The sequence below is a fragment of the Carcharodon carcharias genome, chromosome 3 (genome assembly GCF_017639515.1).
Source record: "Carcharodon carcharias isolate sCarCar2 chromosome 3, sCarCar2.pri, whole genome shotgun sequence".
Lineage (NCBI taxonomy): Eukaryota > Metazoa > Chordata > Chondrichthyes > Lamniformes > Lamnidae > Carcharodon > Carcharodon carcharias.
Genome location: NC_054469.1, coordinates 64,851,748 through 64,867,398, shown reverse-complemented (window position 1 = coordinate 64,867,398; position 15,651 = coordinate 64,851,748). Strand labels below are relative to the sequence as shown.

General features: G+C 44.9%; 1 protein-coding gene across 1 annotated transcript in view; it reads left to right on the top strand.

Annotated features, from left to right (window-relative positions):
- LOC121276300 (transmembrane protein 236-like) overlaps positions 1–13,680 on the top strand; it is a 28,879-nt gene extending 15,199 nt beyond the window's left edge. Inside the window, exon 4 of the mRNA XM_041184561.1 lies at positions 11,180–13,680. Within this exon, the coding sequence (XP_041040495.1) occupies positions 11,180–11,805 (626 nt within the window). The 3' untranslated portion in view covers positions 11,806–13,680. The remainder of the gene's footprint in view (positions 1–11,179) is intronic.
- Positions 13,681–15,651: the final 1,971 nt, after the last annotated feature.

Sequence of the window (15,651 nt, the reverse complement as noted above, 5' to 3'; positions counted from 1 at the left end):
CTGCAATGCTCTTCTTAATCAATACCGCCACCCTCCCCCTTTTCTCCCTTCCCTATCTTTCTTGAACATCTTGTATCCAGGAATATTTAACACCCAGTCCTGCCTTTCTTTGAGCCAGGTCTCTGTGAAAGCCACAAAATAATATTTCCACATGACAGTCTGTGCCTGTAATTCACCAGCCTTATTTACCACACTCCATGCATTGACATACATGCACAGTAACCCTGATTTAGCTTTATTACTTTTTCCCTTACTCTGACCCCACCTATTACATTACTTTTCCTAATTCTAGTGTTATCTACATCTCCCACTTGCTATTTCTCTGTGATATTATCTCTTGGTTCCCACACACCTGCCAAGATGGTTAAATCATCCTCAATAGCACTAGCAAAACTCCCACCTGGAAGTCAGTCCCGGCTCTATTTATGTACAAATCGTCCAGGTCCCATCTCCCTCACAGCTGGTCCCAATGTCCCAAGAATCTAAAGCCCTCCCTCCTGCACTATCTTTCCAGCCATGCACTCATCTGCAATAAGGCTACCACCTTACCACCTAGCCAAACCATCTCTGAGTAGGAAGTCGATTCCTGCCACCTGCAGTTTGGGGACAATTTCTACTATCACTTGACCTGAGACTAGGTCACACTGTAGATGGATCCGATGGAGGGGCACAGACATGTATCCTCCTCCCATTCTACTGATCAGTGTCTTAGCTTCCATGGAGGATTCAGGGTGGAGTAGGCTTATGTTTCCTTCCCACATTAAAGACTGAGTGGCCCCTGTATCCCGGAGCAGTACAATGCTCACATCCTGGGACGCGTATGGGACACTGTTCCTGAAATGACAAAACTCCAATAATTCTCGGGAATTTTGTCCGGCTCGACTACACGTAGGGCCATGCCCGCAGGGGCGCTACTTCCTGTAGCGAAGGTCCCTGCCTGCTCTGCTGCACTGCCTACTGGGGTGTCCCTCTTATGGAGCCCTGTAAGAGCAATGGGCTTCTTTTTCAACTTCCAGCAGTCAGGTCTGGAGTGTCCAGTTTTGTTACAGTGGGAATACATTGGTGTCCAGGCGTTCTCCTTTCGGACTTGAGGAGAGCTTCTCGCACCCTCATTTGCATCTTCCTTCCTGGGTGGAGTGCCTTTCCTGTCCATGTTATCCTTATCTTTCCAATGGTTTTGGGAGTGGCTTGGTAAAGTCTGCCTGAGTTGCCAGGCTCTGGGTGAGGTGAAAGCTATCTGCTGTGACGGCTCCATTGCTGACTTTCTGCTCCCAAAGTGCATCCTTGGGCAGGAAGTTAAGCAGTTTTAAAATTTCTCCAGCGACATCAAGTCACATAATCTCTCATAGGTGCGCTATATTTTTAAAGAGCGGACCCACAGGTCAAAAATGATTTGCTTCAGCTGTTCAAACTCTAGATAGGTCTGTGTGGGTTTCTTACGAGTGTTCCAGAATTGCTGGTGATATGCCTCTGGGATTAACCCATACGCATTAAGAACAACAGCCTTGGTCTGTTCATATTTAGCAGACACATTGAGCAGCCCTCCTCAGCAACTGCCTTTGAATCAAAAAGTGGCGATAAAGGACTCCACATCACTCCCTTCAAATTTGGGAATGAACCTAGCGTACGTAAGGGCTTCTGACAGTGGTTCTGAGGTAGGGAGATTTGGACTGTTACCCTTTGAGTTGCTAACGCCATTTCCAATTTTTGGAGCTGGAATTTTTCTCTCTCCCCTTCCCTCTCCTGATCTTCTCTTTCTCTCTCCTTTTCCCTCTCCTGAAACTCTAGCTGCATTCTGGGCTTTTCCAGCTCGAACTTGGCTAGAGGAAGGGGTTTGGTGTTAGGAATTTACTCCTTGTCTGCCTGTTCTGGTTGATAAATAAGGTCCAAATGCTCGACCAACAACTGGAGTAGCTCACTTCTTTTCACCTTACCAAGTAATTTAACTTGTATCTCCCAAGCTACAGCTTTCGGTTGTTTTGTGCTTAGAAATGCTAATGTTTTGTTATCTAAGTCTCCTTGTCATAACCACATCTGTGCATCACAATTTGCCATTTTTTTAGTGCTAGGGGAAGAGAATTTGCTGTGGTCGTTTAATTGTGGTTTAAAGATTGTTTCAGCCACTTCTTGGCTTCCAGTTGGTTCCTTTAGTATCAGATTTGGGTCGTTTCTTAAATTTGGCCTTTGGCCAAATTTTTGATCAGATTTTGGCTCACTTATAATGGATCTATCCCAGATGAGCTCCCAGTTTCTATTGTAGACAGGAAACAGGCAAACTGAACTTCTTTATCCCATCACCATTTTTCTGTAAGCAGAGATGCTTTTAATTGTTTTATAACTAGGCTGTGGCTGGTTTCCCCAAACCCTCAGTTTGTGTAGTCCAATTTTATAAGTAAATTGCAGCAAACTCTCTTTATGAATAACTCGGGAGGTTAGTTTATTCCACTTTCAAACCCGGGGAGACACACATGCATAAGCACGGATGCATGGACACACCGACACAGATACAGAAACATGGACACACGCACGCATCCCACCCCCACATCCCACCCCCACAGGCACAGACTCTCAAACACAGACAGACACACACGCACACACACTTGGGCACACACACACGGACACACACAGACACACACACGGACACACACACGGACACACAGACACACACACGCATAGTCAGACTCTCACACACACATGTATAGTAAAGGGATAGAAAAGAGGGAATTTTACACCTATGGATAACAGAAGTAAAAGAACCACAGAAGTGAATATCAGGTCATGTGATTTCCAAAATCCAGAAAGTCAAAGCCCAGAGGGAGTTTCCTTCATGGAGGAAGTTCAGAGAGTCCCTGGTTGGAGACATCAGCATGAAAGTCCTTTAAAGCAAAGTGTGATGCAGCACCATGAGGTTTCTGTACATAGACTGTTTGGCAGGCGATGGTTGGATGCTTTTAAAATAAAAACAAGCTTCAAGGAGTTGAGAGAAAGTGGCTGGTTGCTTGGTCAGCCGAGGGTCCTACTGCTGTTTTTCTCAAGTTGGAGGTAATCAGCAGACTGACTGTTTCTCAGTTCTCAACTGAATATAAAGGTTTCAAAATGGTCATTTGAGACATGTGACCTCCTTCCTCCACAATCATTTCAAAAGGGATGTTTATCTAGTGCCTGGGTCTGGCTTGTATTTTATAGCTTATAATATCCCAGTCATTAGCCTTTGTAAGAGTCACCATCCATATTGAGGATCTTGTTTCAGGGAGCCATTGTCTGAGTGGATCCTATGACTCCGCTAGAGCAGCAAGCTTATAAGGATGCAAATGATGTCCATTTTCCCCTCAACGGTTCCCTTTTGAAATGGACCTGTATAGTCCCAAGTGTTAGATGATCCCGTTAACACCTCTGCAGGAATAACAAGTTTGGATCGCTGCGAGTCCCCTGGTTTTGTGATTATAGTGCCCTTACAATGGGGTGTGAGACCTCACAAGAATGAGCAGGGAACTCTTTTGTTCTTGTAACTCCCGTTGGAAACTTCCAGTACAGATGGCCAATCCTGAGTCATGTGACCTGTAGCAGCCATCTTTTGGCTGAGCAAAAGTCCATATTAAAATAGCAAAAAAAGCATAAAGTTTGATGTACACATTTTGATTTCTTTCATGTCTTATTGACATGTCATGATAAATCCCGCTAATACTTAACACACTCTACTAGTAATAATAAACCTTAGTTAAAGATTAAAGATTAAAAAAAACTCACCAGCTACTAAACTCGGGTTCTGAATCCACAGACTGGAGAGGCCCAGCTCCTCATTCCCTAAAGTCTTTTTGCTATTTATGGCTCCTCATGTTCTTTGTTTTTATATTATATACCTTTGGTACAAACCCAAAGCAATTTATATGTGATTTTAACCAACTTATCAACTCACCGTGCCACCCTTAAGGATCTGTGCATTTGGACAGCGAGATCTCTCTGCTCATTTACACTTTTCAAGATAGCGCCATTTATAGTATGATGTCTTAGCACATTCATTTTTCCAAAGTGTATCACTGCTCAGATCGGACTCCTTCTACTGTGCTTCTGGCCATTTCACCATCCTGCCTATGTCATTCTGAAGTCTATAACTATCCTCATCACTAAATATTACTTTTCCAAGTTTTGAATCATTTGCAAATTTGTAATGCTGCTCCCTGTCCTGAGTAAATTATAAAAGTTGAAAAGAATAATAGACCTAAAGCTGACCCTTGGACAACACCACTGCAAACCACTTCTAAGTCTGACAAACATCCATCACCATCATTCTTTGCTGCTTGTCACTGCATTTTGTGCCCATACTTTCCTTTTAATTCCATTGGCTTCCAGCTTCTTAATAAGTTTCCTGCATGGCACTTTGTCGCTTCCAAAAGCCCATGGTCAGGATTTTCCATGCCTGCTGGCATCGGACTTGTTTGGTGGCATTGAGTGGAGAATATGGTGTGACCATTTTTATGACGGCGTGAAGCCAGTTTACGATCATCCACTCAGCCCGCCGAAGGCTGCATTTCCCGCCATTGGACGTCGGGAACCTCATTGTAATACACCTGCATATCATGATAAAGCCAACCCACCAGAATCATTCCCCACCCACCCCCCTCCCGCTGGATCATCCATTCAGTGCTTCACAACAGCACATAAAAGGCATGCACTTGGCAGGCTGCACTTTGTTGGGAACTCAAACATGAGTACAAAGCAATGATGTGCAGTGCTCACCAGGGCTGTTTGTTGGGCTTCAAGCTTGAGGAGCATTGGGGAGGAATCAAGAGCAGCCTTGTTGTTGAGGCAACTTGTGAGGAAGGTGAAAGGGCTGCCTTGTGGGTAAACAGCACACAAGCAATCAGGGTGGAGGGTAGGATGGGTGAGGGAAGCAGCCATGCATTAGGGACACCTGCATAAAGTGACCATTCCTCTGTAGCTGAGACAGTTCAGGCACAGCAATGTTGATATGATCGGTCAGTTCTCTAGCTTCTCTGCCCACTCAAGCAATGCCAAGGCATCAAAATGCCACCAAGTGCTCCAAAGCTTTTCACCCCCCCAGCACAGACTGAAAACTAATGAGCATTTTAGTGGACTGCAGAACAGTTGGATGACTGCACACGTTGTATAATCTCCTTGCTAAAGCTGGCCGTGGAGCAGTCACTGGTGGAGCTGCTCAGAGCCCCCTGAAATGTCATCATCCCGGTTTGGACTAGTCTCCCCCATGGTTCAAACTAACAGTGCAGCCTTGCAGTGCAGGTTAGGAGAATGCCTGTGCCTGAGCTGAGAGCACAGCATGCAGTCCAATGGGCCACCATTTGGAGTGGGGCAGAGGTAGAGTGGGGCGGTGGTGGGCAGGATTTCGGGCACCCATGCAGTGGACTAATCTCTGGCCATCCAAGTGGTGGTCAGCACTCTCCGAGAAGCGATAAAGGGCCTTCACAGGTTCTTAGTACACCCATGCTAACCATGTGTCTCTCTCTTTCATCCTGCAGCAGGAGTACCTCAAGATCATGGAGCCTGGTGAACTAGCTGTATGCCTGATGGCTTGCAGTGAGCAAAGATGATGGAGAAGAGAGTGACTTGAGGCTCCTGGCTGTGCAGAGGCAGGACAGCACCCTCAGGAAGATGTGGTGGCTGGGGCTGCCACACACGCTGCCGAAGAGCCACAGCGAGCAGTCGCTGGTCGGTGCCTAGGATCTATAGATGCCCCATTTCATTCCTGCAGATGGCCAAGAGCCAAAGTCGCTGAAAACTGTGCATGACTATGGAACTGGTTGGTCTCCTCCGCCAGCCACAGCAGGATTTGGTGCCACATGGACATGGAAGGCATCCACTGCCAATGGCCATGAAAGTGTCTGCGATGCTCAATTTTTACACCAGTGGCTCCTTTCAGGGCTCCACAGGTTACCTCTATGGGATCTTACAAGCCTCCATGAGGTCATGGTTGCCATATTTGCAAGGGCACACAACCTTGCATTTCACCCCGGACCAGGACAGCAGGGATGCAAGAGAAATTGGATTTGTCCCGATCTCATGTTTCCCACAGGTGCAGGGTGCCATCGCCTGCACTCATGTGGCACTCAGATCTCCGTCACAACAGGTGGTGAACCACATCAGCCGCAAGGGGTTCCACTCGCTGAATGTGCAGTGGTTGTGTGACCACCAAAATCACAGAATCACAAAGTGCAAAAGAGGCCCTTCGGCCCATCGAGTCTGCACCAACACATGAGAAACACCTGCCCTACCTACCTAATCCCATTTACCAGCACTTGGCCCATAGCCTTGAATGTTATGATGTGCCAAGTGCTCATCCAGGAGTCGTTAAAGGATGTGAGGCAACCCACCTCCACCACCCTCCCAGGTAGCGCATTCCAGACCGTCACCACCCTCTGGGTAAAAACGGTTTTCCTCACACCCCCCCTAAACCTCCTGCCCCTCACCTTGAACTTTTGTCCCCTCGTGACTGTCCCTTCAACTGAGGAGAACAGCTGCTCCCTATCCATCCTTTCCATTTCCCTCATAATCTTGTACACCTCGATCAGGTCGCCCCTCAGTCTTTGCTCCAACAAAAACAACCTGAGTCTATCCAACCTCTCTTCATAACTTAAATGTTTCATCCCAGGCAACATACTAGTGAATCTCCTCTGCACCCCTCCTGTGCAATCACATCCTTCCTATAATGTGGCGACCAGAACTGCACACAGTTCTCCAGCTTTGGCCTCACCAAGGTTCTATACAACTCCAACATGACTTCCCTACTTTTGTAATCTATGCCTCGTTGATAAAGACAAGTGTCCTATATGCTTTTTTCACCACCCCACTAATATGCCCCTCCACCTTCAGAGATCTGTAGACACACACACAAAGGTCCCTTTGTTCCTCAGAACTTCCTAGTGTCATGCCGTTCATTGAATACTACTTTGTTAAATTACCCCTTCCAAAGTGTATCACCTCACACTTTTCAGGGTTAAATTCCATCTGCCACTTATCTGCCCAATTGACCATCCCGTCTATATCTTCCTGTAGCCCAAGACACTCAACCTCACTGTTAACCACCCAGCCAATCTTTGTGTCATCCGCAAACTTACTAATCCTACTCCCCACATAGTCGTCTATGTCATTTATATGAATGACGAATAATAGGGGACCCAGCACAGATCCCTGTGGTGTGCCAGAAACGCATTCTGCAAGTCTGTGCATGGTTTCCAGGGAGTGCCCATGACTCCTACATCCTCCATCAGTCACAGATCCCTGAAGTCTTCCAGGGTCCACAGAAGCTGCAGGGTTGGCTCCTCGGGGATAAGGGCTGCTCACAGAGGCCGTGGCTGATGACACCCGTGTGGCGGCCTCAGACTGCAGCAGAGTGAAGGTATAATGAGTCTCATACTGCAACTCAGAACTTAGTGGAGTAGAACATTGGGATGCTGAAGATGAGGTTCCGGTGCCTGGACCTGCTGGTGCCCTGCAAAACAGTTGGCAGATGGTGTCACACAATGTTGTCGTCTGCTGCGCCCTTTACAACCTGGCGCTGCAGGCGTCCTCTGGAGGGCTGAGACTTGGAGGGCCCCAGCCTGCTTTTGGAGTCCTACTGTGTGGCAGTGGCACTCTCCTTGGCCTGTGGAGCTGGAGCTGTGGAGGTCACAGGTAGAGGGGATTCGGATGGGCCGGAAACTCCTGGAGTCACCTGGATGGATAGCCCTGGGGTGTGCACCTGATGATCCTCCTCCCTATGGGTGCCTGTAGGACCAGAACAGCCAGGATAACAAGGCTGACCCCTTGAGGAAAAGGCTGGAGTGAGATCGAACTGTCTGGCACAGCTCTCACATACACACTTTTGGAGACCAATTATCGCATTAGCGAACGAGTTGAGTCCATGCAGCAGTGCATGACTAATGTCCTGGACCAAGGTCTCAATGGTGGCCTCCATCCTACCAGTTTTCACCTCAGTGCATTGGCATGCTGGCATTATCACCTCAAGAGTGAAGGTGGACGGACTCCTTCAGTGTGCCTTGCAATCTGAGGAGTGCAGTGACCATCCCTTCCTGATGTTCCCGAGCATGCTTTTTTAGCTCCAAAAACTGTGACATGATTGAGTCCAGAGGCTTGTCACCTGACTCACACTCAGAGGATTGCTGGAGGCCAGAAATTTTCTGAGTGCCAGACACCAGGGAAGCCCCTGCCACTCCTGCTGTGGATCAGACAGTGTGGTGTGCTTACCAGATTGTGATCCTGAGGCTTTTCTAAAGATATGTTATTCCAAACTATGTATCACTGCTGTTGGAGGGTGTAGGTGAGCGCTGTGATGGGACTTCGAGGAGGGTGCCTCCAGATTCTTCTTCAGAGGTTCCTTCGGGGCTTGATTGGAGGCTCTGGATTATGGACTCCGTCGGCTATTTTTCCAGACGTGCCTGTGAAAGCAAGGAGAGATAATTAGTGCATGGCTGTGGCCTGTGAAACAGGACATATCACTCATAGCATGGTTGTCTGATGGATGGTGCATTGCTGGATCCTCACTTGGTAGAGCACCACCGACCTCACCATCAGCACAGGACCGGTCCAGATCCTCGCCAGCCAGCTGGATAGCTGTGTTTTCAAAGTCCATGAGGATGTTGAATTCAGGCACTTCTCTACTGGCCTGTGACCTCTCCTTCTTGTTGTGTGCCAGCTTGCCCTGCTTGAATAGAGGTGGAGGAAGTGTAAGCAGGATTCCTCCCAGGCCAGGTGATAAGTATGCCTGGCATGTGTGGGTGGCACATCATCCCATGGATGAGATGAGGACAATGGTAGTGAGAGTGAATGGTGATGTCCCTTGAACTGGCAGTGAGTGAGGGCCCTGTGGATGTGTGATGAGTTTGAGAGTTGCGAGTTTGTGAAGAGTGACCTACCCTGGCGGAAAGGAAGAGGTCATTCATCCTCTTCTGGCGCTGGGTGGCAGTCCTCTGTTGAAGGGCGTTGGTGCTGACCACTGTTGTCACCGCCATCCAAGCCTGGTTGGTGACGCCACTGCCCATCCTGCGACCAGAGCTGGGGTAGAGGACATCCCGGCATCCAAAAGACATTCCAGTGAGGTGTTGCTGAACCTGGGGGCTGCAGTCTTTTTGCCTTTTGTAGACATCTTCCCTGCAGCAGTCATGGTCTGGAAGCACTTAGATGTGTTCATGCAGCTGCACTTTAAATATGGTGCCTGGCTTGTTGAAGCAGCGAGGTGATGGCGCCTGCCATGGAAACGGCGTGTTTCCTGGGAATGCATAAATAATGTGGTGGGTTTGGAACGATACGGCGTGAAAACCCGCCATCGCAGTCAACGGTAAAATATTGTTTTATCCGCTACCGCACTTAGTACAAATCTGGGATGGTTTTGCCCCATATGTAGAACATCTATTGCACTACATTGATCAACCTTAGCAACTTTATAACATCAGTAACCTTCCAGTTTTCCAGTACCACTTGTATCCAATGAGAATTGAAGAATTATGACCAATGCCTCTTGATTTTTTTTGCCTTTGCTTTTAGCAGCAAATTAGGATGTATTCCATTTGGATCAAGTGATTTATCAACTTTCAGTAATGCCAATCATTTTAGTACATCTATTGTATTACTATCCTGTCCATAACTCTGCTCTCCTGTTTCACTGTAACCTCCATATCATTCACTTCTTTTAGGAAGGTAAATGCAAAGTGCTCATTTAAAGCTTGAGCCATACCCTCTGCCCCTTTATTTTTATATTCTTTCACAGAACAACATCGCTGGCTAGGTTAGCATTTTTATTGCCTATCCCTAATTGCCCTTGAGGAGGTGGTGGTGAGCTGCCTTCATGAACTGCTGCAATGCATGTGGTGTAGGTAAACCCACAGTGCTGTTAGGGAAGGAGTTTCAGGATTTTAACCCAGTGACGGTGAAGGAATGACGATATAGTTCCAAATCAGGATGGTGTGTGACTTGGAGGGAAGCTTGCTGGTGGTGTTCCCATGCATCTGCTGCCCTGTCCTTCTAGGTGGTAGATGTCCTGGGTTTGAAATGCGCTGTTGAGGGGGTTTTGGTGAGTTGCTGCAGTGCATCTTGAAGACTGTACATACTGCTGCCATTGTTGAAGGTGGTGGATGGGGTGCCAATCAAATGGGCCGCTTTGTCGTGAATGGTGTCAAGCTTCTTGAGTGTTGTTCAAGCTGCACTCACCCGGGCAATTTGACAGTATTCTATCACACTCCTGACTTGTGCCTTCTCGATGGTGGACAGGTTTTAGGGAGTTAGAAGGTGAGTTACTCTCTCATTGGCGGAATTACCAGCCAATGACCTACTCTTGTAGGTACAGTATTTATTTGGCTGCTCCAGTTCAGTTTCTGGACAATGGTAACCCCCAAGATGATGGGTGATTCAGTGATGGTAATGCCATTGAATGTCAAGGAGAGATGGTTGGATTACCTCTTGTTGGAGATGGTCATTGTCTGACGCTTGTGTACGCAAGTGCCACTTGGTAGTATAGAACAACATTTTCAACACTCTAGACTGTTAATAAAGAATTCCCTATTATCTGAATCATGTATTATCTACTAAAATCAGTGATGAGCATTTATGTACCATGTAAACTACTGGACCAACTGGACAATATGGTTGATTCACTTCTAGGGTGGAGGTGCACCTTTGGAGGACAGGAGGTCAGGGTTTGGCATACAGAATGGCAATGCAGATGTATTCAATTTTGCAGAACTTTCTCCTGGATGAGTTATGATACATTCTGTGAGAAGGTGAATTGCACATAACCTATGGAAGAAACAGCTTTGATTGTACTTTTTCAGTCCATACTGATGTGCAAGGAAACACATTTAAGATTTCATGAAGTCTGCTGTACATCTACAGGAGAGTGTCTGACATTTTACACTGAGCCATTTTAACTTATTCTGAAAAGAACTGATCATTAATCAAAACTTCTTCCCATCAATGGTATATTTTCCACCAGCTGTGAAAATTTTCAGTGCTTTTTCATTGACTTTTATTGGAAAACTTGGATATTAAAAAGGGAAAAATGAAAAAAATTATATGAACTGTATTTCATCGTATTAGAAATGGTCAAGGTCTCAGACACACCGAGCAGAAATTAAAATGTAGAATAATTAAAGTCTATTAATTTCCTTGCAGCACATCTTGTATTTACTAATGCGTTTGCTGTGCTCCTAAGGTACTTTTAGTGATTCGATATTTGCAACCGATGGACCTGTGCTCACAAACATAGAACAAATCTCAGCTGTCTCTGCGCAGCAAGACAAAGGACGTGAGGAAAATCAGACAGCCGCAGAAGTGACAGAAAATGAAATTGCTTCATCTGTGGCACCAAGAGTATCAAACAAATCTCAAAGTGTATTGCAGTTAAGGTCACATGCAACAAGTACTGACCACAGCACATTAGAACATAAAGTTCCAGCCTCTCTCAAAGTTCTAGCAGTGAAGGACTACAGAGCTGAAGTATTTGTAACAAGTATTATTAATTGGTTGGATACCGTAGAGTTAGTTAGAGTTGCAGGCCTTCAAGGTGTATTCACAACAGGATGGGTTTACCCCATTTATATTTTTAGCTATTTGTCACTTTTTAGAATTGTTCTACATTCAGCAAATCCATTGTTACCTTCTTTGGCAATTATGTTGCAGGATTTCCCATTCTTTTTTGTTCGTGTTAGCTTGATCGGAGTCAAGGGATTTGTGACCCCTGTTTTATACCCATTAAAGAATATAATTGTTATCACTACATTTATTTATTTCAACTATGTGACAAAATGTAAATACTTCAACCATACACAGCAATTTTAAAATTTGCATCTCAATTGATTAATTCTATGATTTTATATTTATTGTACCATCGTCTTGGCAATATTTTAAAAGAAAATGATCTGAAACAATGGCTTGTTTTTTAGAAGCATCATTAGGTAGTGACATTAATTAGTATGGCATTTGTTCAATTCTTCTGTCATGAGTTCTCACTCTCAAGCAGACTGCTGTGGGAAGGAACTGAACATGATGTGCCTCCCCAAAAGAAAAGGGAAAATTAAAGTGAGATATCGCAGTGTTAGGTTTTGAATTTTTTGTAATCCTAAATACTTTCTATAATTGCTTTGCTTTTTGTTATCTTCCAGAAAATGATTCCATATACAATTGCTGAGAAACATCGCCTCAAAGGGCAATGTTTTCAGAATGAAGCAATAGGATGATAGTTAGCTCAAGGACTTCTGTCTCATAAGAAACAATTAATGGTGATGGAATATCTCTCAATTGGCTTCTGTAACTTTGGTGAGAGTTTGAAGCAAACCTCAGATCCACTTGTAAACAGGGTTGCCACCAATCTTCCAATAAAACAATAGTAGTTGATCAGAAGAATTCTCAAGGAAACTCTGGTGATGATATGTTTGGTACAGTTCCATGAAAGTCAGGCAATCTTTAAAATCTCAGTTGAAAGGCCTTTCTTCATGTAGGTACCTGCACACTGAATGTTGATAGGGTCATTTGACTGTGGGCAGGGTATCTTGACCAAGCCAATTCCGTTTATACAATAATAGCTGCTGGGCAAAGTTGAAGAGCAGGGCTGCTGGCTTTTGTTTTGTCCCTTCTGAGTTCAGGGACACTCATTTCAATTGTAATTCCCCTACTCCCTTTCAGGCTCAGCACAGACCAACACAGGGTTCATACTTGAGACCTTTCTCAGTGGCTCAGTTCCACAAATTCAGTGCTTTTACCAAGTTTCCTATTTGAAAACCTTTACTGTACTGCTGTTTAATACATTTTTTTTTACAAAAAGCCACCTCTTAATGGAGCTGTGTTATGGAGGCTATGAAATTTTTGAGTTGGAGTTTAGGTATTTAATAATTCAGTAAAATCAATGTTTTTATTAAATGAATTCTAAAATAGTTTAACCAATTTTTGTACTGGGCTTATAGTGTTATGAACAATGTATAATTTTAAATGTTAAGAAAGGTAAAAATGGTTTCAGTTAGGTTTTGTTAATGAACCTTGATGCCTGGATGGACTTGTGACTGAAAGGTTTCAGGTCTTTTGGGTTTGTTTGTGTGTATATATACATTTTTAATGAGGTTTTACAACCCTGAAGTTAAAGAGATGGACTAAAAGAGATTGAAAGTTCAGTAGGGGAAAAAGGGAAAAATAGAAAAAGTTTACTGTTGCTTAGCAACAGTCATCATGTGACACAAACACAGAAAAAGACATGAGCTGAGAGAGGGGATTTCATTGTGTGTGTCAGAGAGAGAGAGAGAAGACAGAGGTTTGAAGCTTTCTGAGAAGAAAATCTGCAACGTTAGTGGGACAGTAGTAAACTCAATAATCAGTTATAGGACTCATTAAAGTGATTAGTTGAGCAGATGTGCCATTGGAAGACTGAGTTTAGAAAACTCATTTGTTAACTCTGAGGTGAAGAATCAGTGAGTTTAGAGTGCAGTTTTTGGGTGTCTTGGGGAGAGCTACAAGTTAGGTGAGAAGCATCAAGAAAATGCTTAGGAATTGACCAGAGGAAAACCATTTGCAACTGTGCCAGTCCCAAGTGAGAAGCCTTTGTGTCAAGCTAATGGTAATGCTTCACTGGTTTATGTGCCTGTAAAGATATTGCTGGGGTAAAGGAATTGTAGGAATTTGAATTGTATTCTTGTTTTTGTGTTGAGATCTTTCCAACCTTTTTGTCTGGTGTAATATAGTTTACTTTTCTTGTTTAATAAATATTTTATTCTTTGTATTAAAAGTTCATCAGCAGACTCCTGTGAATTTGTTCAGTAACTTTCCTCCACAGTTTCTAAAAAAAATTTGGCTCTATCAAACCAGGTTTCACTCTGGGATCTGACTTGTCCAGTATTAACAGCAGCAGGGATCATAATAATAGGTTCCTCCTCCGTGTACTCAGACACGTCCTGAGGCTCGTTGTCAGAGGATGCAGCTCAGTCCATTGGATCATCTTCTGCCAGAGCTTCTCCTCTCTCGAGTGCCAGATTGTGTAAGATGCGGCCAAATATGATGATTAGTGAGACATGAGCTGGAAAATATTGTAGAGAGCCACCTACATGGTTCAAGCATCAATATCACATTTTGAGCATCCTTTGTCCTCGGATTCTTTGCCGGGTCATGAGCCATCCCTTCAATGGGCATCCCTTGTCTCCAAGAAGCCAACCCTCCAATGGATCTGGTGGAGAGAACATACGTGGCACCTGAGAATGTCTAAGGATGTAGGAGTCATGACTACTGCCAAGAGAGCAGGCACACACTTGCATGATTGTTCAACAATGGTTGCACACAAATTGAGCATTGATAGAATGAAAACCTTTACGATTGACAAATGCCCCTGGCTGGCCTGATGGATCTTTGACCAAGTGCATGCAATGTATCACACCTTGAGCTTTGGGGAATCCAGCAATACACACGAAATCTCTGGTCTTCTCAGCTCGACTAAAGTCATCTGTAGTGAAAGAAAAATGAAGTATTTTGCTTGCCTAAACATTGCATCTGTCACTGTCCATGCAATGGTGAGCTGAAGCTTGAGATATGCTGCAAAGGTCTCCAGCTGGTTCCTGGAATGACAACGATGCATATAAGTTCAAGACCACAGTTACCTTGAGAAGAACAGGCAAAGGGTGGCCACCAATGCAATTTGAACTGATCAACCCAGCCAGTAATTTACAAAGAAAAGTCCCTGTCTCCCTGGAGAGATGAAATCTGTGAAGATATTGGAGCTCTGACTGCTGAAGGTAATTCATCTTTTGCCTGGACACTCTGTGCAGGATGGTGTCTTCTCATACCACAGACTGGCTGTTGTTGTCTGCCTTGTTCTGGTCCCTGTGTAGCAGCAGGCCCCTCACTTGTCTGGATCGCAGGGCCCACCTGTACCTGGACCTCTTGCCTCTTCTGTTTCCTTCTCATTTCCTCCTCACTGGAGGAGGCTCTTCAAGAGTGCACAATCCCCATGGAGATAGTGAGCTCTGGTTGCTCTGCTGGAGTCCTCACCCTCCAGTATAACACTGTCTCCAGTCCCCCTCCCTCTCACTCTCTCCTTATTTGTAATGCCAGCCTATAAAAACTAAATAAGTAAAGTCTACGAACAGCTGAACGCTTCCACCTTCAGCTGCTACATGCAGCCAAGCTTGTGTTTGTAGCCTTTTTCATCTGCCCTTGTGTGGCCTCCTCAAACTTGGTGTAAATCACTTCCAGCCTTTTTCCCATGTGGCTACTGAAAAATGGAGTGGGCAATGTAAAATTTCAGTCAAAATGGCGGGCAGGTTTCTCATTTTGGTGACCACTTGCCTTCGGTATTACCAGAAACTGCTGCTCCGACATCATTACGCTGTATTTTATGTAAGCACGTGGTGGTGGTGGTGGTGGTGGGAGGGGGGGTTGTGGGCAGATAGCCCACCTGATTTGCAGCTGCAAAATCCAGCCAACACTTCAGACCTATGGCCTTTCATCAGAACTAGGATAAATTAAAAATACAATAGGTTTTGAGTAAAGGGGGAGGATGGGAAAAAGAACAAAAGGAGAGATTAAATGATACAAGATTTGATGGTGCATGACCAAAGGGGGAAGTAATGGGACAAGTAAAGAAACATAAGATGTGTCTAGAGAAGGTATGAATAGTAGGATTTTGAATAGCTGCTGCCTGAAGGCAAA